We start from the raw sequence: 22,412 nt of genomic DNA, 5'->3' as shown, positions 1-22,412 counted from the left end.
AGTACCTATAATAAATAAATTATAATAAAAAAAAAATTTAGACTCACCTGTAATTCTTGTTAATTAGGATTTTGTCTAAAATTTAGCTTTGATCTTAAGACTTTCATTGGGGTGTATTCATTTTTGCAACATGGTTTTGTAAGAATTTGTTAGGAAAAACACTTTTTCGTGTGCGCAATTTAACAAATCTTGTTTGCAATCCATGGCCGGCATTTGTGAGAGTATTTTGTAGTATAGTGTCCCATAGAAAATGTTGATTCTGAAAGGAATGTAAAGGTTTTCTGACAAATCTGTTGGTGTGTGTGTGTGTGTGTTTTACATACACTACACTTTTTTAGAAAATCATTTGATTTTTGGGGGGGGGGGGGATAAATAGCTTAAAGGGGTATGAAGAAGACAGATGTTTATTGTAAATGTGGTGTTGCTGCAGCAGTGCATTGTTAGGCAATCACCATTAAAATGACAGTAATCGCAGCCTGAAGCAGATGTATTAGGCTGCCTGTTCCATTACTACATGCATAGAAAATATGTTGCCAATGCCTCAATTGAAGCAATCATAGGAGACATCAAGGGGTTTATTAGGTTCTTAATGTATCATACCCCCTCCCCCCCTGTCCCTGAAATGATCAAGCACATATTGTGCCCAATCAGCTCCCAACACCAAGGCACCAAAATCTTAGTAGCAAGTCCTGTAAGTTGTGAGGTGGGGCATCCATGCCGTGGATTTTTTTTTCCCATCACATCCCACGGATGCTTGATTGGATTGAGACCTGGACAGGGGCGGACTGACAACTCATGGGGCCCCCGAGCAATAGGGGATCATGGGGCCCCTGTGTCCTTGCCCAAACTCAAAGCCTATGAAAAAGGTACCAGGGGCATCTCATGGGGCCCCCTACGAACCCCGGGCCCTCGGGCAGTGTCTGAGTTTCCAAATGGTCAGTCCGCCCCTGGACCTGGAGAATCTGCAGAACAAAAATCAACTCCTCAAACATGTTTTCCTTAAACCATTCTTGAACCAGTGTTGCAGGGCACATTATTACTGAAAGGAGCCACCGCCACCAGGGCAGTTTCCATGAAGAGAGTGTACTTGGTCACCAAAAAAGTTTAGGTTGGTAGTACGTGTCAAAGTAACAATCACATGAATGGCAGGACCCAAGGTTTCCCATCAGAACATTGCCCAAACTATCACACTGCCTACACCACTTTGCCTTTCACCCATAGTGCATCCTGGTGCCATCTCTTCCCCGTGTAAGTGATGCACACACCCAGCCATCCATATGATGTAAAAGAAAATGTTATTCACTGGACCCGGCCACCTTCTTTCATTGCTCCGTGGCCCAGCTCTGATCACATGCCCATTGCAGGCACAATACACAACTGCGATGCCCATTTCTTTCTACTTTAAACACATCGACTTCAGGGACAACATTGTAATGAGATAATCAAATGTTATTCACTTTACCTGTGTCAGTGGTCAAAGGTATGACTGACAACACAAGGATATTAGATTGATTTTCTTTTTCTGCAGACTTGCACACCCAGAATCTCCTAGGTTATATACATAGAGGAAATTCCACTACTTGAGTTAATGACCGAGAACAAGTAGGTTTAAACCAGATGTCCCAACACTTCTGGAATCATACCTGTTCTAGGAAAGGGACTCGCATAGCAGTGCATGTACAATATACGCCATACAATAAGCAGGGTAAAGCGGTTACTTTACCCTGTATGAGCAAAGTACAGAAAGTCAGTAATGTTCAAAGCCTGCAGAAAATCCATCATATCCCCAATCTATTAAAATCGAATAAAAAAATAAAAAAAAAAGCTACAGTATGTATCAAGGTATCAGAATCGCTGCACACTCCCAACTGCGGCTCTGTGATCCTCCTATTCTCTCTGTTATGAATGGTGCACGTATATTGCTGTCACGTGCACTGCTCACTGTAGACTACAAATCCCAGGTAGCAATGCAGCCTCCTACTGTACTTCATATGTATCCCATCTTCCTTCCCACCTTCCACTAGTCTCACCTGCTGAAGACCAGCTGTGTGGGCAGCGATTTTAGGAAGGGGAGGTATATTGTGCCATTACATGGCAACGCTGAGGGCAACTCTGTGTGCTCGTCCCCAAGCTGCTGCTCTATGCGTCTATGGGACACAGAGCCGCGACTCAGCCCACGACCCCCCCCCCCCCCCCATTGGCTCACTGGCTGTCCCCAGACAGAGCATCTGCTCTTTTGGACCCAATTCCAGGCAGTCTTCTTGGACGTTTTTGCGCGCACAATATATACTTATGCTCATATGCGTGTAACTGAGCACACAATGTAAGTTTGTGACCAAAAATGCAGATTTTCCTACCTTATCATGGAACATGCAGCGATTTTTTTTTACGCAGAAGGAACATTTTAAATAATGGGCTACAATTTACTTCAGTTTGAAAAAGAAGAAAAAAAAAAAAGAAAAAAAACGTACAGTACAGGTTTTTTTTTTTTTTTAAGCTGTAGTGTGCAAGAGGCCTAAGTGATCAGAAAATCTGTTCCCAGCTGCGTAGGGGTCTAGAGAGGTAGGAGTGTCAGCACAAGTCTGATCAATGGACAACAGGCACAGCACAGCTAGAAATCTGACTACTCTGGAAAAAGATAAGCTTCTATGCCTCGTGTGGTCAGTTTTAAATAGGAAAGCAGCAGGGGGACTGGAAGGATCACCAGGTATTTCACAGAAAGGAAGAGATACAAAAGAGAACAAGATACAAGTACATGGCACAACAAAGCATACTAAGAAATGTGAAATGTTGGGTTAACATTCTAAGTCTATAGCCTTTAATGGCCATCATTTGTCTTGGACTACTTTAAAGCTGGCCTACCCTCAATCACCTGTATCATGTATTAGGAGCAGCATTGAACAAATGACTATTAAAGGGCTGAAATGGTTCTATATACACATTAGAAGATCAATAAACATTCTGTACAGTCAGGAATAGATCAGTCTAGGCAGCAGGAATCAAGGAGACCTTTAACAGATAAAGGACAGACTGAACATTAAAAGTCTGATGGTAAATGGGGAAATGACAGGAAGGATATTATTGATGTCATTAGGGGCTTTCAGGAAACAGAACGCGTTATTACTACGTCTATATAATTGGGTGCCGTTATGAGCTCTACAAATATTGCCCTGCAACAAGCCACCATCATCCTTTAACTCATTCTGCATCATGTTCAGAAATGGCAATCAGCATCATTTTAACGTGTGTCTGTTCCTTAAAAAGGAGGTATTAACCCCCACCCCCCCCAAAAAAAAAAAACACAAAAATAATGCAGATACCTCATGATGTGGCAGCATTTCATTTTTTCTTTTTTAGGATTCTCTTTTTCACCTGATAATCCGGCAAGTAACGCACTTTCCTCTCTTATAGTGGCCATAGACATTTCAATAAAATGACAAATCTCTTTTCCAATCAGAATAAATGATCTATACCCGACAACCCATTCGATTTATATGCCACATATGGGTGGTGGACTTTGATTGTTAAGACAGGACAGCTACTTGCTTTCATAAGTCATTGATCACATCTGTTTCCACCATGTAAACTCAAAATCTGAATTCAGTGCTGTAGATCGATTCAAAATATTTAATAGTTTTCCACCCTGGTTAATTAACTCAGTTTCAAAGATGGCCGCCGGAGCTCCACGTTGATGTCACGGCGTAATGTGGCTCCTCCTAAAATTACGCCGTGACGTCACGCCATCTTTGAATGTGGACGGTTAGTCCTGTGTATCTCTCTTGCTTGTAACCATTATCTGATGCATCGGTTTTACTTTATCTCAAATAAATTTGCTTATCAACCTACTACACTATGGGCATATCCTTGTTTAACTCCCTGGGGGAGTTTTAATTTCCAGACACCCTGCCATAGGACGAGACCCATTCCTAATCCAGAGAGGGAATCTCATCCAGGGAGCAACACCCGCTTAACCCCTTAAGGGGAACTCTGGTTGGCGTGGATCATTAAAACCCCAAGGATCCTGTTTGATGACCATCCATCCCTTAGAGGGAAGACATCTGACTTACCTTGATGACTGCTGGAGTAATATTTACAGGTGCATTTTGTATGCGCGTCCGGTGAGTGCGCATTACTTACACAACTACTGCATGGACACCGGTTTCTAGAAAAACAAGCACCTAAAGAGCACTAGTCACTTTGAATTGTTCTTACTTATGAACTTCGCATCTGAATATATGTTTAGTTGTTTTTATACTATTAGCGCTTCACCTCCTTTTATATTGTATTTATCAAGGTTTATTTTTGGTTACCTTTGTGCTTAGCGGCTTTTACCATTTTTTAGAGCGCTCACATTCCCTACCTATTTATTCAACTCAGTTTGATCACACACACAATAGAAATGGATTCTAAAGCAATTGGAAGGGAAGTTATAGCTATTCGATACTTTTAAAGTTCTTTGGTTTTGATTGAATCCCAAATCATTGGATAAAAAAAAAAAAAAAAAAAAAAAAAAAAAAATTGTGTGTGTATGGCCACCACTCTGGATGGAGGCGCATTGGAGACACCTTTGGACAGCAGCACTGTCAATCTGGGGAGAGAGTAGTGATAGATGATCTAGCAGATTTAGGTGGGCATGATTAACAAACTGAAGCTGAACTACAGCCAATACTTTTTAAGCAGTTACAGCAACTGAGGTTTTTTTTTTTTGTCCCTTTGGGATAAAGGTTTTACATAAATGAATGAAAGCTGATCATTGTAAGCACCCATCAGTGGTAATTCACCCAACCCCCCACCACCCTACACTGACACTTTTGCTGGACAGTTTGGTTCACATTCCAGCGTGGTCCCTGTATGCCAGGATGACTGAACTCCTGAACTTGCGCAATATGTCACCCCGCACCGGCCAATCAAGACGGCCAAAGACTGGCACCCTAAAGAAGTTGTGGAGGAGGTGCCGGCAAGAGCACAAAAAAAACAACGAAGCCATCACATCTAAGAATTGGTAAGTTACAATATAAAAATTTGGGGTTTTGGGCTTAGTAGCGCTTTACACAACTCCAAATGAAGCTGTGCTAAGAGCTCACCATTTAACCTCCCTGGCGGTATTCCCGAGTGTAGCTCGGGGTAAAGTTTCAGTACCACAAGCGGTAACCCCCGAGCTACACTCGGGCTTACCATGCGGCGCTGCTCCGGGATCTCTTCTCTTACCTTGTCCTGCGCTCCCGCGATGTCCCTCCTGCAGTGTCCCCTGTAATGTCCTCAGGTGGATGCCAGCATCTGTCATCTGGGTTCCATCCCCTGCGACGTCGGGACATACGGGGGACGGAACGACAGGAAATTTGAAAATGACAAAAAGTGACATTCACTAAAATCACATAGTAAAACATTCCTGTATCAAACCATTTCACATACATTTTGTCCCGAGTGCTTTGTCCTGTGTCCTGCCTGCATTTTTACTGTTCTTTCTGCCTGGAAACTGAGAAACGTCCATGGCATCCAAAAAGCGTCCCTTTAGGTCAAAATCGGTTTTAGACCGGCTAGAGAACAGCGATAGTAAATTAGAACCACTTGCAGGATTGAGTGATAGTAGTACGTGGGGGAAATACGTCATCAGACACTGAAAACAATTTTGCGACTTTGCTCAGTGATGTGCGAACTTGGTGCTCTATTTCAAATTTCAGTGTTTTTGGTTTGATTATATTATTGAACTAAATGTATTATATTTTTTATGATTATTAAATTATAATTTATAATTTCGTGTTTCAAGTTTTATCCTACCCGGGATGTTTACTAGACTCTTGTTCGGACAGATTTCAGTGAGTTATTCCTAAGAATTACAGGCCTACAATATAAAACGCCAAATGTCCATGCAAAATAATGGTACCACTTTCAGCACCAAAAATCTGGGAGGTTAACAGTGCTCCACTACAGAGAAATTGTCCTCCAAAGTTTGTGCAGAAACTGACACTTCCGGGAGTGTCAATCTGTGTCCCCTGCATAACTTAGTGGTTCCACACACTGACCTCTATGGTAATAATATATCTTGTAGTGACATGGAAGGTCAGTGGGATAAACTTTTGAGTGCAGCAGACACATGCTGGTTTAGGATTTATTTTTTTCCCCATTATCTAATGATAGGATAGATGTCACATGAAGCTATAAGGCCTCGCGCACACAGAGCATCTGCTTAGCTCTATGAATGCATTTTCCCGACAGGTGAAAAGTTGCCTAAAAACCCGGTCCACTGGAATACATTGACATGCAAGCAAGCCTAAATGTTTATGTGCGTTTTTTGCTCAAAAGCTTGTGCCGGTGAGGTTCCGTTCTCTGCCTCTAGCACTGCCACTGTAGCCGAAACCCTCTGACTGTGCGCTGCAGTTCCTGGGAGGGGGGACCGTGTGAGACACATGGAGGATTTGGCTCAGTATGAGAAGGTAAAAGAAGATTTAGTTTGCATTATAAGGCTTGGGATTCAAATAGAAACTGGATTTTGATTGGTTTAGCAGCCTTTAGTTGCACTTTAACAAGTCCGTAATAGTTATTTCTTTCCATCTTTACTAAATAGAATTTTACAGTTTCAGCATTATTTCCTTTAATCTCTTCACAACTACAATATAGTTCACTGGGATGTGAAATCAGCTTTAAACTGGAATTCTAACTAGTCTTAAACATGTTCCCTCCTACCTTCTAACCCCTATGCTGACTAACGTGTGTGTGTGCGAATTTTTTTTTTTTCCCTCGCTCCATAAGACTCACCTGACAATAAGACACACCTAGATTTTAGAGGAGGAAAACAAGAAAAAAAGAAAAAATTCTGAACCAATGGACTGCGGACACGGCAGAGGAGATGAGCAGAGCCTGCGGACACGGTACAGGAGATGACCGGAGACTGCGGACACGGTACAGGAGATGACCGGAGACTGCGGACACGGTACAGGAGATGACCGGAGACTGCGGACACGGTACAGGAGATGACCGGAGACTGCGGACACGGTACAGGAGATGACCGGAGACTGCGGACACGGTACAGGAGATGACCGGAGACTGCGGACACGGTACAGGAGATGACCGGAGACTGCGGACACGGTACAGGAGATGACCGGAGACTGCGGACACGGTACAGGAGATGACCGGAGACTGCGGACACGGTACAGGAGATGACCGGAGACTGCGGACACGGTACAGGAGATGACCGGAGACTGCGGACACGGTACAGGAGATGACCGGAGACTGCGGACACGGTACAGGAGATGACCGGAGACTGCGGACCTTTGGGGAGGGGGGGGGGGGAATTTCACAGGTACCTGCTCCCACTTCTGTGAAGTTGTCCTCCCCCCCCCTCCCTCCCCGTAGTCTTCTGGGACACGACAGGTCCCACAAGACTACAAGGCCATTCACAAAGTGCAGCGCTTCTCGCCCATGTGCAGTGGGCACCAGGCTGTGAAACCGCAAATTGTCACAGTCGGGTGCCCACACCAAAGACGCCGGTACAAGGGAGAGAAGACGGCTGATGGAAGCAGGACACTGCTGGACCGAGGGACAGGTAGGACGGAGGAGCGGGTTCTTCTTCACAGCAGAGCCTTGCGGCCGGCTCGGTATTCTAACACGGCGGCGGTGGGAATACAGGGCCGGACGATCCACATGACGCACATTTTCCCCCTTTTTTGGGGGGAAAGAAGAAGTGCCGACAATGGCTGGGACATGGAAGCCTAAGGGTGAGGTCAACGGTTGTCGAGCGCCCTCTACTCTCCCCAGCAGCCCTGTCAGTCTAACACAGGCTGGACAGGATAAGAGTTTGGAGGGGAGAGGGAGCATTTTTTTAAAGACTAGTTAGGTTTATCCCAGAAATCCACTTAAAATCTGGGTACAATTGGTGGACAACTGTATTTAGGAGTTTACATTATTCCTACATATGTGCCAGCAGGCAGCTCAGGGTGGCAGAAACATGTCCCAGATTATGGGGCATATTCATGCAGCAGTGAATGTGACATTCTCATAGATTGTAAGCTCCAAGGATCAGGCTCTCCTATCCCTCTTGTATTGAGCTGTATTGCTGCTGTATTGTCTCCCGTTATATTGTAGCGCTGAGCAAACTGTTGGCGCTATATAAATCCTGTATAATAATAATAATTTAAAGCCTAAATTTTAAGTGATTGTTGTAAAAAGAAAAAAAAAATTCCTTTACAAACATGTTGTACTTACCTGCTCTGTGCAGAGGTTTTGAACTGAGCAGCCCCGATACTCCTCTTTTCAGGACCCCCAATAGTGCTTCTGGCTCTTCCCTCCTGCCAAGTGCCTTTACAGCCAGCAGCTTGCTATGGGGGCACACGAGCAGGCCCGCTCCCAAGACACTGCTGTGTGACCACTCACACACAGCCATGGTTTGGCCCCGACTCACATCTCCTCACTGGCTCTCTGGCTGTGACTGGCAGTAGCATGAGCCAATGGCTCCCACTGCTGTCTCAGCCAATGAGGACAGAGACCAGAGGCTTGCATGCACATCACTGGATCGAGAGGGGGCTTAAGTATTGGGTGGGATGGGGGATCTGTTGCACACAGAAGATTTTTTACCTTCATGCACGGAATGCATGAAGGTAAAAGACCTTCAGTCTTTACAAACCCTTTAAAATGTAAAAAAGTCACAATTCGTTAGATGAAATTCTCTTAGATGAAAGTCCTTTGTTCCCTCCCTTCACCCCCACATATCCCCCCAGTGTTCCAGAAGATTATTGCTGTAGGGGTAATAACAGCTGGATCTCGCTGTTCTCCACCTTCATTCATAGACTAGACTCTACTATAAATTTTCATCAATGGAAAGTGCTCAATGAATGGAGGACGAGAGGATGAATGAACTGAATGGAGGAGGCAGACCTTTAGAGTGCTTTTCACCTTTTGCCAGAACAAAAAAAAAAACCAAAAATAAAACACACCCACAATAAAAATACCACATGGTGCTACTATGGTTTATGAATGAAGTACCATGGGTGAAATTCCTGAATGAATGAATCTGCACCCAGATCTGAGTTCCAGTGCTGTTGCACCCAGAAAAGACATTAGAACAGGCACTGGTGAGCAATGGGTGGGTTTTTCCATACTTCATCTGCAGAAGAAGTACCGACTCTTGTCTTAAGGTAAGTTAGATACCACCACTGATATAAAGGGACTACTCTCCCCTGGGTGCCACTATCATACTGATACCAGTGATTCAAAAGGATTTCTTCTTTCTTGGGATTCACTAGTCCACTCACATGGTGGCCCCCATTCCCCTGAGTCCAATGTTTTGGGGATTATTCTTTCCTGGCCATCACGTTCCACTGCTTCCATTGATTTGAGGGCTAGTCACTCCTTGGGATGTCACAATCCCACTGACAACATGGATTTGGGGAGGTATTTTTCTCTGAACCACCATTCCACTGACTCCAATTAATTGGGGAGCCATTCTTCCCTAGGGGTTACGATTCCATTGTTCCACTGATACCACCGATTTGGAGGCTATCCTCTAGGACTTTCATTATATTTAAAAGGTTAATGTTTTTCTTTAACACCTTTAGGAATGGAAGGTTTTAGAACACAGGTGTCAAACTGGTGGCCCTCCAGCTGTTGCCAAACTACAAGTCCCATGAGGCATTGCAAGACTGACAGTTACAAGTATGACTCGCAGAGGCACGATGGGACTTGTAGTTTGGCAACAACTGGAGGGCTGCCAGTTTGACACCCCTGTTTTAGAAGAACTCACTGGGCCCTGGTCCCACTAAGGTTGAGAACCACTGATCTAGAGAAACACATATATAAAAGTGAAAAACATTAATAGGTAAAGCTTGACTGTTGACACCAGCATCCTCTCATTACCCAATTATCAGTTTTCAGTGAAACTACTTTTCTGAAGTAATGAGGACTAAATTATGTCCTTTAATCTGTGGAACACCTGTGCAGTGCACCTTTACACTTTAAAGGAGCAAAACTAGTTCTCTTGACACGCACCCACAGTAATCATCCCAAGCTACTCTTCTCAGGAAAGGGGCAACAATGCAATTTGTGATTATTGCTGATCTGATTTTTATCTCTAACATGTGAAAAATGCATGCAACACCTTTTACCCTGGAATACATTTTCCTACCAAATATTTGTACAGATAAAAAGTATTTAGAAAACCCAACTAGCATGTCTACGAGATATGTTGCTTAGAGATTCTACACAAAGAACAAGCGCCTGTAAATCCAAACCTTTTTTAGCCTTGACGTAGGGAACCATTGGCCCCCTATCAGAGGTTCCCAATCAGAGATTTCCCTTTATTTTCTGCCCAAGAGACAGAGTAGTATGTACGAAGAGAACACTTTTAAGCAAGTAGATGTCCCCTTCAAGACAGGGTGACCAAGAATAGGTGTACCCATTGGATGATTCCCTCTCACCTACTATTCCTGTAATTATCTAGAAATGTTTGATATTCCATCGCTGTGTGTATTGATGACAATGGCCATCAGGACAAAGAGGCTACAGGGAAATTGCATGGTGCTTCTGCACCATGTGATTTCCCTGCGGTCCCCAATCCCGCAAATGTGCTGTGAGTTAAGATGCATGGCGATGCCATCAGAAATGAATGGCAGGCCCATGCATCTCTACAAAGCAGCGGGATTTGGATGGTTGCGGGAACAGTTGCAATTCCTGCACCAGCGACCACCTGCTCAAGCGCAAACCTAGCCTTAGAAAAAAAAAAATGTTGGCTTTACATACAGTATAAGTGCCTGGTTATATGCTTTCCCCTGAACAATGTAGGTGATGAAAACATTTTGGGAGTGGGAGCACAAGTACCACATTCGATGCTGGAAAGTGTAATGTAGAAAAGCAAGCACAGCGGCTAAATGGTTACCACTTCCGCCTGGCAGTACTCGGGTCGCTGGTTCGAATCCCAACCCCGGCACCACCTGCCTGGAGTTTGCATGTTTTCCATGTGACTGCGTGGGTTTCCTCCGGATACTCCGGTTTCCTCCCACACTCCAAAGACATGCTGGTAGGTTAATTGGCTCCTGTCTAAACTGGCCCTAGTATGTGTATGTATGAATGTGAGTTAGGGACTTTAGATTGTACGCTCCTTGAGGGTTAGGGACGGATGTGAATGTGCAATATATACGTAAAGCGCTGCGTAAATTGATGGCGCTATATAAGTACCTGAAATAAATAAATAAAAAAGGACAGTACAATAAAAAGGGAAGGCAGCCACATATTGAAATGGTAAACAAAGAAAACTAGAACAGAGTTTATTATATACACACACACACATATATATATATATATATATATATATACACATATATATACATATATATACATATATACACACACACACACACACACACACACACACACACACACACACACATATATACATACACATATATGTACACATACATACACACACAAGATTAGGATTTGAAGTCAAATAAAAAAAAAACAAGTGATCGACATATAATCAGGTATTAAAGCAGCTAGAAAAAAATATAGAGATGGATGAAAAACTAGTGAGTAAGATGGGGGAATGACTGGTCTATAGGAATACAAGACAATTACATAGTTAAGTTCAATAGGAAAATTACTGCACACCAAGAAATTACTGTGGCAAAAAGAGGAAAAAAATGGGCAAACTTAATAAGGATTAAAAAAATAAAATTAATTTAAAAATTAAAAAAAAAAAAAAAGTTTTATTTCTTTAGGTCAGTGGCGTAGACAAGCGAGGTGAAGGGTGTCACTCCGATGGCCTATATAGATTAATATTCCCCCAAGGGTCAAAGTGAAAATATTGTTGAACCATAATAAATGTCAATTATGTGTAAAAAGGCTTGTCTACATTTTTAATAAATCACTTCCCAAAATGTCCCTGGACCACATACTATTATACTCTGGCATAGAATTTAATAAATGCCATCAATGAGGACATCCATTTAACATTAAACACTGGAATAAAATCTCTTACCAAATGCCAACCTAAACCACTAGAATACTAATACAATGCTACGTGAAGACATTTTCTATGCATTTAACTCAAATAAACATTCTTACTTTACGCGTTCATCCTCTGCCTTCTTCAGCTCAGCATCTCTGTTGAGGACTTTCAGGATCATCTCCTGCTCGGCATCCGTTAAAAAGCTGAGATCAATCATTTTGAGCTCCAGAAATCAATAGCGGTGTAAGTATAGAACAAGAGCGATAGTCTGACAGACAGTCTCAAAGCAGGCCGGTTGAGGTGCAAGAATCTAGCCCAGTCCACTCCTTGTTCTCAGCAGAACCACTGTGCATTACTTTCAGTCAGCAGGATATTGGGAGGCAGCCACGTTACCGTTTGCCAGGTCACATGCTCCCTGTCTGGACATTTCAGGTGTTCAGGGTAGACGTTGCCGAGCAGAGGCAAGCATATACAGACACATCACCTAGAAAGAAAAAAGAAAAAAAAGAAAAAAACATCAACATCAGACAAGGAGTTGCTAGGTTTATAGACTCAGAACGGTCAATTCATTAGAGACATGCATGGTAATATTAGCTGTTCAGAAAAATGGCATTTGGAACTTGGGATCTGCGTTAAACCATTAAAATTGTTCTAAAAGTGCAAGGTTTTTTTTTTTTTTTTTTTAACCTTCACGCATTCTATGTTCCCTTTCTCCCCCTTATCTGGTGAACAATGTTATCTTCTAAATTCTTCAAAAAAAAAACAAAAAAAAAACCGTGACATAGCATGGGGAAAGATTTCCACTAATCTCTGATCAACCTATCAATGCCAACTCAAAACTTTCAGCTTTGGCTGAAACTGACCTTGGAAGTGCGGGGCTGTAAAAAAAAAAAAAAAAAAAAAAAAAAAAAAAAAGAAGAAGGAGGAGAAGGCGGTGTGTGTATAGGCATAAACAAAATTTATACACACCACACATTCTCCTACATGATGCAGCATCAGGCTCTAAGCCCGAGAACTGATCGTTCAGTTCTTGGGTTCACCGACTGGAGAATATGGACTGTCAGTCAATCACCACTCTGCTCTGCCCCTACAGTGCTCACTGGAGCACAGGGCTGGGGAGGTGGCACACAGACTGAGCCAGCTGCTGGTCAGGAATCGGAGAGGATCCCGACAATAATGTTGGGATCTACCAAGAGACTGGAGTGGGTCTGTGATGTCAGCTGACAGCAGACTTTAGCCCGCTGTCAACTGATTCTAGATCACAGGAATGCAAAAGTGCACTCCTGTGACCCACATGAGAAGTATGGCCAAACAAGCTTTGGTCTTTTTTAAATACTCCTGTACACAGCATGTGAGCTGCTCCCGGGGTTTGCCAAAGTATACAAGTACTGTTGTCTACGTAAGTTGCACTAAATCCGGCTAGATAACAGGTCCAAACACTCCTTGGATGTCTGCAAATTAAAAGGATTCCAAACTTCTTCTAGCTACACTGCAGTACTCATTTTCTTTTTTACCTCCTTTATTGCAAAAGGAATACAAGACATGTACATACCAAAAATACCGGGAATTGTAGTTGTCCCATCTCAAAAAAGGATTAAGATGAAGGTTTTCAACAAACAATTTTTGTCTTGAGTAGACTGTGATGGGATGGGGGGGGGGGGGGGGGTGTAATACTGGAAAGTGATGTTACTTTGGTTTAGGTACAAAACCCCCTTAGAGGACACTTCTGTGTGAACAAATGCTCCCTTGACCGCCTACTTTAATAGTAACCCAGTCAAGAGGATCTATGGGGTAACCATTGCTGGTTGGCTGTGACTGGTTTCAATACTTTTGATTCACAAACCCAGAAAATGCATGCGGTAAATAAAGTGTGAAAATTCCTTAGATCTAGATTTGTTCCAGGTCAGATTCTGAAAGCACTGAAGCCAAAGCATTAGCATGACATCCAGGGAACATTCTTAAAAAGGAGAGGTCAGACACGTCAGCTACCTATACTTCCTTTCATGAGAGAATCACTCTAATCTGGTCTTTTGTCAAACACACAAACCTTCCCCTTAATTGAACCCTAAAAATGCAACCTCACCTTGAATATAAACCCTCAACCCCTAAAAACATAACCCCCCCCTGTATTCTACGTTTACCTCCTATGAATACATACCTACCTTATTACCAACAGCATCAGGTCAGCACCAACAGCACTAGCACTGGAATCAGCACCACAAAAAAAAAAAAAAGAAAAAAAAAAAAAAGCAAAGCTCCCTGTCCCCATGCCAAAAACTAGACGTGCAGTTGATGCAAAAACAAAAATGATTTAGTAAAATTACACTTATGCACGTATTTGCTGTGGGCTTGATGCCAACACAAAAAGGTTAGTCAGCAAATACTGCAGTTTCTAAAGCTTAAGAGATGACCAAAATACGCAAAAGTATATTACAGTAAGGTAAGAGGTTCGTGAGAGTGTGTAATACGGTCAGGGGCAGACTGACAACTCATGGGGCCCCTGGGCAATAGGGGATCATGGAGCCCGTGTCCTCGCCCATGCTCAAACCACACCCAAAAAGCCTATGAAAAAGGTACCAGGAGCATCTCATGGGGCCCCCTACTGACCCTGGGCCCTCGGCAGTGCCAGAGTTCCCCAATGGTCAGTCCGCCCCTGAATACGGTTATTCATATAAAAAATAAAAACCTAAGTATCTGGCATGAGTGTTGAGCCTGTCTGAATAATGCAGGTCATGCTCTCATGGAAAATCCCACCAGAGGTTACTTTGGGTACAAAACTATGTCCCAACAGATTCACAAGATACCCAATAAGAAGGAAGAGAAAGAAGCGCCACCTAAGTGCAGTATTAAAATGAATTTTAATGAACCACAACTAAAAAACACAAGATGTAGTAATGAATATCGCTCATCACAATCATGTAGAGCAGTGGTTCTCAACCTTCCTAATGCCATGACCCTTTAATACAGTTCCTCATGTTGTGGTGACCCCCAACCATGAAATTATTTACCCAGTAATTATAATTCATGAGTGTCGTTTTACCTCCAATACTGCTGCTCTCTACACAGCAGCTGCTCTCTACACAGCAGCTGCTCTCTACACAGCAGCTGCTCTCTACACAGCAGCTGCTCTCTACACAGCAGCTGCTCTCTACACATCGGAAATGTGTGTTTGATGGTCTTAGGGGACCCCTGTGAAAGGGTCGTTCGACCCCCGAAGGGGTCGCGACCCACAGGTTGAGAACCACTGATGTAGAGAGAGGGGCACCACCACTCATCCCCATCCTGCAGGACCCACCAGTGTACTCCTATCAGCTGTGGATGGAAGCGAGAATGCCAGCTGACAGCGCCCCCTCTCTTTACATGATTGTTATGCAGGATATTTCTTACTACACTCCATCCCCCACAGCCATCTCCTCCTGTGCCACCTTCCCCTCCCTCCTAGATTGTAAGCTCCAAGAAGCAGGGCCCTCGAACCCCTTGTGTATTGTATTGTTACTGTCTTGTCTCATGTTCTGTCCCCCTTGCTATTGTACAGCACTGAGCATACCCTTTGGCGCTATATAAATACTCTATAATAATACTACATCTTATGAGCGTTTAACTGTGGTTCATTAACTTAATCTTAATACTGCACTTGGGTGGCGCATCCTCATCTCCATACATAGCACTGGCTTACTGTGGGATGGCTGCCACTTGTGCTGTGAACGACTGTATGGACATCTAAGGATCAACACATATTGTTTATATTTAATGCAGGAGAGGTCACTCAACCCTTGTGTGCCACTATTATCTACTATTCAGAGATACCCAATAATTAACCCTCATATTAAACCAGTGGTTCTTAACCTGGGTTCGATTGAACCCCAGGGGTTCGGTGAGTCAGTCTCGGGGGTTCGGCGGAGGTGACCCACACCCGACTTATATGATTTGTGATGACATGCCCAGTGGTCGGCAAGCCGCGGCTCTTGTGTGCCGGGCGCCCGCTCCCCTCCCTCCTCTCGGGCGGCAGGGACTCAAATGCAATGATTGGCCAGCCTCGCTGCCACTCACATCCTGATAGCCAGTGATTGGCTGTCAGGATGTGTGTAGGCGGGGCAGCGTGACGAACGTGAGAGGAGCTAGGCTCCTCTCACAGTCCGCTCTGAAGACCGGAACGGCGCGGGAATACAGCGAGAGGAACGCGCGGAGCAAAGGTAAGTGAATTGACACAGGGGGGACTTGGGGACTTAATATGGGGAATGAATTACTATATGGGGGGATGAATTACTATATGGGGGGATGAATTACTATATGGGGGATGAATTTTCATACCGTTTGTTACAACATATCTTTGCGAGCAATCCTTTTCGAGGATGCTGGACATAAAGACAAGAAAAGGAACAGACTTTGTTGCGAAAATGACATGAGAGTGGAACTTGCCAAGGTAATGCCGCGCATTTCTGAACTGGCCTCTGAAAGACAACAGCAGAAGTCACACTGATTTGCGGTAAATATTCATTATTTTGTTTTTGTGTGAAAATCATGTTTTAATGGTTTTGTTCTTTGTTCTTAATGGTTTTGTTCATTTTGTGCACCTATGTATAAATATATACCTATGTTTTGAATTTTAAAAATCATATTTTATTTTTCCAATTAAGAAGGGTTCGGTGAATGCGCATATGAAACTGGTGGGGTTCAGTACCTCCAAAAAGGTTAAGAACCACTGTATTAAACTAACCTCTAAGCTATCATTCATGCTCAACCTTTGAATTGAACAAGCCCTAAACCTTACGTCTCCAACCACTGACCCCAAATACCAGCCTACTCTAGTTCCCAGCTGAATCCCGAATACTGCCTGTTCTGTCTCTCCAATCTAAGCATTGAAAGTGTGATCTCTAACTTACAGTTGTGAGGAGAAAGCGATAACTCCAATCTTAGTTGAATAACACAGGCAGTGACTCGATCAGATGACACCTTGTAAGATTCTCTCAGTTTATGGCATAAACTTCACAAGATCTACAACAATGAACATCGGATAGGTCAAAAGATCATAATGTGATCTACTTCATGACATGAGGCTTGAAGCTGAAATGCCTTACTGGGAAAAGGGGTGGGCGATCTATACAGCAAGAACTAAACCAGAGGAAAGGGAGGAGCAGAGACAAAATACAAAGAACACTTAAAGGCATATGACAGTCATGTGAAACAGGACACCGCCAGACAGCTCTGCTACTGTGGGTGTGGATTGGTTTCCAGAACTGGGATGCACATTTATGTGTGAGAAAGTTATCTTTTGGCCCAGTTGGCTCTGGCAAGGTCCACTGGTGTCCACTACCATGACAAGTACATGGTAAAACAAGCATAGCAAGGAGGTGCATTACCAAGGAGGAGCAAGGAGGTGCACCAGCCTGGTGCATTACTGTGAAAACCCTTGTTGGATATAAAATAAGTGGCAACATACTCAAAATAGAGTTAAGAACAAGTGCATAAAGCAAATCTCTGCAAACCACCAGACCATGTCCACCAACACTTTCCCATTTCAAGGGCGGTGCTCTCTTCCTCAGAGCGAGCCAGAGCTCAAACACTGCAACCAAATAAATAAAAGTTACGAGTGTGCAGTAGAGGGTGTCAGATGGGGATTTCCAGTTGATCCCACCGAGAAGACTGAAGAGATGTCCACTCTGATCTCCATTTGGACTGAATTGTCTTGAGGGCCTTTCTATCTGTAGCACAGATTATTGTCCCATGTGTGAGTCTTTACAAGTACATAGATTGTAAGCTCCAAGGAGCAGGGCCCTCCTAACCCTCTTGTATTGAACTGTATGGTCTCCCGTTATATTGTAAAGCGCTGAGCAAACTGTTGGCGCTATATAAATCCTGTAAAATATTTATGGTGTTAAAGGACAACGTCACTTTTAGCCTCTCTCTCCACCCTTCATGTAGCTCAAAATATTTCAGCCATACTCCGTAAGTCTTCCCTGGTCAGCCCTGATCGAACCCTGCATTTACTACACATGCAGCAATGGCCTCATTGCCCCTCCAAAATTGTGTCAGTCGGATCAACATGTGAAAAGACCGGTACCTCTATGATTACCGTAAGTCCCAAAAAGGGCAAAACACGTCTGGAGGAGTTCTCTACAGGTGGAGAACAGGAGCGGAATCCATCTTTTACCCATCTCATTACATTTATGTAACAGGGAGTCAGTGTCTATGTGCAGACAGCCACCACTTTGAAGTCCATATTAAAGGCACTACACTGTTGCATTGTATTTATCATATGTTACCACAAAGCACTGCTGCAAAAATAGGACCTTATAATCTAAGCTTTTTAGTCTGCCCTCATGCTACGGTTACGAAAAAATACACACAGACCACAATACTACCTGAAAAAAGTTCTGAACCTTCATCCATTTTTTTTTTTTTTTTTTAATTTAGTGGTGAAGTTGACCATTTTGGTGTCCCATAGCTGATCAACTATGTAAAATCACTGGCTCAAAATATGGAGGGATCAAAATCCAGTAAAGACCAATTGGCTCCTGTCTAAACTGGCCCTAGTATGTATGACTGAGTTAGGGACCTATTGTAAGTTCCTTGGGGGCAGGGACTGATGATCATAGAATACATATATAAAGCGCTGTGTAAACCGCCGCCCCGAACTACATAACTGACCTGATACCCAAGTACTACCCTACCCGTGCCCTCCGCTCCTCACAGGACCTCCTACTCTCTAGCTCCCTGGTCTCCTCCTCCCACACCCGATTACAGGACTTCTCCAGGACTTCCCCCATCCTCTGGAACTCCCTACCGCAATCCATCAGACTGTCACCTACCCTCCTCACCTTCAGGCGCACCCTGAAAACCCTCCTCTTCAGGGAAGCCTACCCCAACCGCCCCTAACACCCGACCTCTAACTACTAACCTCCTCCACTCCTCCCACCACCCCATCCCCCACAGCCATCTCCTCCTGTACCACCTTCCCCTCCCTCCTAGATTGTAAGCTCGAAAGAGCAGGGCCCTCGATCCCCTCGTGTATTGTATGGTTACTGTCTTGTCTCATGTTCTGTCCCCCTTGCTACTGTACAGTGCTGAGCATACCCTTTGGCGCCATATAAATATACTGTATAATAACAATAATAATAACAATAATAATAATAAACTGATGGTGTTCTACAAGAACCTGAAACTAATACACATCCACCTGCTGGCAATTTTTTTTTAAATTTATCCCTAATATAATAATTTCAAACATTCCTTTCTATTTATTCTGCTCCCCCCCCCCCCGCATATCCTCAGGCAGCTTTAAACAGTGCTAATTTTCCTAGACTACAGCACAGAATAAACTTCCCTGTGTAAACTCTCACATTTTAAATCACGTTTTGCCTTTTAGCTCATTTTCTCCAAGTTAACCAAAATCGCATTCAATGAGGCTTTCTTGGTACGATCATTACAAAGAAAATGCTTACAAGTTACAAATATAGCAAATATATACTAGGCCAAGATACGATGAGGACCACCCAAGTCCAAACCTTACAGATGAATGCTTTGTCACAACAAACTTACTTGTCCCAGACAAAAAAAAAAAAAAAAATTAAAAATTAAAAAAATAGAATAATAAAATTTATATATGCTTATAGGCCATACCCCATTACAGTAAAAAACGTAAAAGTGTTACCGTACCAATATTAGCTATTAAGCTAAAAGGCATTTTTTTCATCCTATTCTCCATCTTATGGCATGGAACAGTCGCCAAGTATCCTTTGCAAGAAGTCAGCGACACAAACGAAAATCTATCCATGACCACAACATCCTTTAGGATTTACAGCATTGATCAACTATTGAAAAAAACCTTTACATTAGGATGATAGGGGAATTTTTAATGACTATACTCATGGGTAAACAAACATTGCCTTGGAGACCTTGCATACTTTTTATTACTCTACTTTTGGCTTGCTTCTATAGTGCTATAAAAAGGAGATCTATAAAATACTAATAAACCAGGAGAAAGCGCAAGGAGACAAAAGAAAACAGAAAAACAAAAACCCAAACAACACACAAAGTGATCAGAATACCTTGCAATGATCTGGCGATTAAAAAGCATGTCTAGAATCGACTTACACAAGGCAGGAAGCAGTCTCATGATGGGAGCCCGACCCTCGACTGAGACATTTGGGACAAGACGTTTCTAGTTAACAAGTTGCTGAACACTGACTCAACCTGTTCCGGTTCTGCAACATTCATTAACTACATAAGCAGTTATGCCAGAGAAAAATAGGCAAGCATGTAAAATATGCTCTTTGTGGTTTTAAGCTGGTCGCCGTAATGGTAATATTTACTTAAAAACTTTCAACCTCACTGATAGGAGCAAAGGGTGCCACCATTACCTATGGGCAGCACAGTGGCTAAATGGTTAACACTTCCGCCTGGCGGTACTAGGGTCGTTGGTTCGAATCGCAACCATGGCACCACCTGCCTGGAGTTTGCATGTTCTCCCTGTGCTTGAGTGGGTTTCCTCTGGGTACTCGTGTTTCCTCCTACACTCCAAAAACATGGGGGTATGTTAATTGGCTCCTGTCCAAATTGTCCCTAGTATGTGTATGTATGAATGTGAGTTAGGGACCTTAGATTGTACACCCCTTGAGGGTTAGGGACTGATGTGAATGTACAATATATATGTAAAGCGCTGAGCAAATTGACGGCGCTATAGAAGTACCTGAAATAAATACTTATAGAATGGGGTGTACAAATTAAGGCCCAACTCAAGCCAAAAAGAAATATGAAAAAGTTATTTAATAGTTTTGAACCTTAAAAGTGTTATTGCTGCCCTCCATGTACCCTTTCCAGCTGGCTTATGGGAATTGGAGACGTGCCATTGGTGAGGACCCATTTCTCAAGCTTTGGGGCAAACTGTGGAAAGTTGAAGTGCAACTGGTTTTCGGATTCTGCTGAGGTTATAGGGTTTCATATATTTAGTCCGGTTGAAAAAAAAAAAAAAAAAAAAAAAAAAAAGACAAAAAAGTCCATCCAGTTCAACCAATAAAAAAAGAAAAAAAAAAAAGTTATAATCCTATACCCACAGTTGATCGAGAGGATGGCAAAAAAAAAAAACCCAGCAAAGCATATTTAACCACTTCCCGACCAGCGGTTGTATATAAAACAGCCGGACGGTGGCACTGCAGGGTCGGGTGGCCGTTTATAAACGGCCTACCTGCACCCTGCTTGTGCGCGCTCCTGGGAGTGCGCTGCACCGCGATCCGGTGCCCGCTGTGTCCTCTGGACACAGTGAAACACCGATCGTCGGACGGGACCTCTGTACTGATCAGTGATCACATGCAAAGTAGTAAGCAAGAGGTCACTTCTGACATTGCTTACAACATGTGAAATCTGTGAATGATCACAGAGGTCACATGGTACAAGGCTATTCACAACAGCCTTGTACCATGTGACAAGCTGTGACCAATCACAGCTCACACAGTAGTTCTCAATGGCTGCAAGAATGCAGACAGAGAGAAAGAGAAATGATTGCTTTTACATCCTATATGGGTGTAAAAGCAATCAATGTAAAAAAAAAAAAAAAAAAAAAAGTTTAAAAATTATAATTTTTGGTTATAAACTAAATTTGGCTTTTATTTTTACTAAAAAGATAAAAAACAGGATTTTGGCCAAGATTTATGATTAAATATTTATTTGCAAAATTTTATAAGAAATTTTTTTTTTTGATTTTTGACCTTTTTGATTTACAGAGCAAAAAAAAAATAAAAATCCCAGCGTTGAATAAAATACCACCAAAATAAAACTGTCTCAAAAAAAATGCCAAAAAAAAAAATGCATACGGGTAGTGTTGCATGACCGCGCAATTGTCATTCAAAGTGTGATAGCGCTGAAAGCTGAAAAATTGCCCTGGTCAGGAAAGGGGTAAAAGTGTACAGACTGGAAGTGGTTAATTGATAGCATTCCTTCATTTTTATATAGAATATAAAGGCCTTTTCTTATGATCTGTAGCTTTTTTAACTTTAGCCGTAAGCCGCATAGGTTTGATTTCACTTGAAATTAAATGTTGAGCTTTTGACATACGTGCAAAGTTTTGATCACATTTTGTGTGATGCGAGTAAAACTCTCTATTATGAATGATAATAAAAAGGCAAACCTTTTATTCCAAAAAGTTCTATTTAAAGGGTTAGTTCTCAAAAAAAAAAAAAAAAAAACTTGCCTACAATAAAAAGGAACATCTGCAGATAAACTGTGCAGCTTTGACTAAAGTTGAAAAATGCCCTTGCTATAGGTGTAGGCCATTTACATACCACATGAAGCCCGACCTGAGAACTCCACGGATGTTGCCAAGCGTGGCCTAGAGCTATTACTTTTCTCTTTTACCATCGCAGGAGTAAGATTCCAAACACGGAGTTCAGAGCTACTGTATCAGGGGAGAAAGCACAAGTAAGGGGGTTTTAAATCAGAAAAAGAGCTTACCGAGCTCCTGGTCTTCCCCCCACCTTGT

The 22,412-nt window shown here is 42.8% G+C and overlaps 1 protein-coding gene across 12 annotated transcripts in view; it reads right to left on the bottom strand.

Moving 5' to 3' along the window:
• SYTL2 (synaptotagmin like 2) overlaps window positions 1-20,127 on the bottom strand; it is a 131,077-nt gene extending 110,950 nt beyond the window's left edge. For all 12 annotated transcript variants that reach the window (XM_089663995.1, XM_089663997.1, XM_089664001.1 and 9 more), the window contains exons 1-2: window positions 20,033-20,127; window positions 12,055-12,422 (exon numbers count right to left, since the gene is read on the bottom strand). In XM_089663995.1, coding sequence (XP_089520121.1) covers window positions 12,055-12,155 — 101 coding nt within the window. In that variant the 5' untranslated portion in view covers window positions 12,156-12,422; window positions 20,033-20,127. The remainder of the gene's footprint in view (window positions 1-12,054; window positions 12,423-20,032) is intronic.
• Between the last annotated feature and the right edge of the window lie 2,285 nt (window positions 20,128-22,412).

This window comes from Staurois parvus, unplaced genomic scaffold, assembly GCF_062004578.1.
Source record: "Staurois parvus isolate SC_StPar_1 unplaced genomic scaffold, SC_StPar_1.0 ptg001810l, whole genome shotgun sequence".
In the NCBI taxonomy this organism is placed as follows: Eukaryota; Metazoa; Chordata; class Amphibia; order Anura; family Ranidae; genus Staurois; species Staurois parvus.
This window is presented reverse-complemented; position numbering and strand designations above follow the sequence as displayed.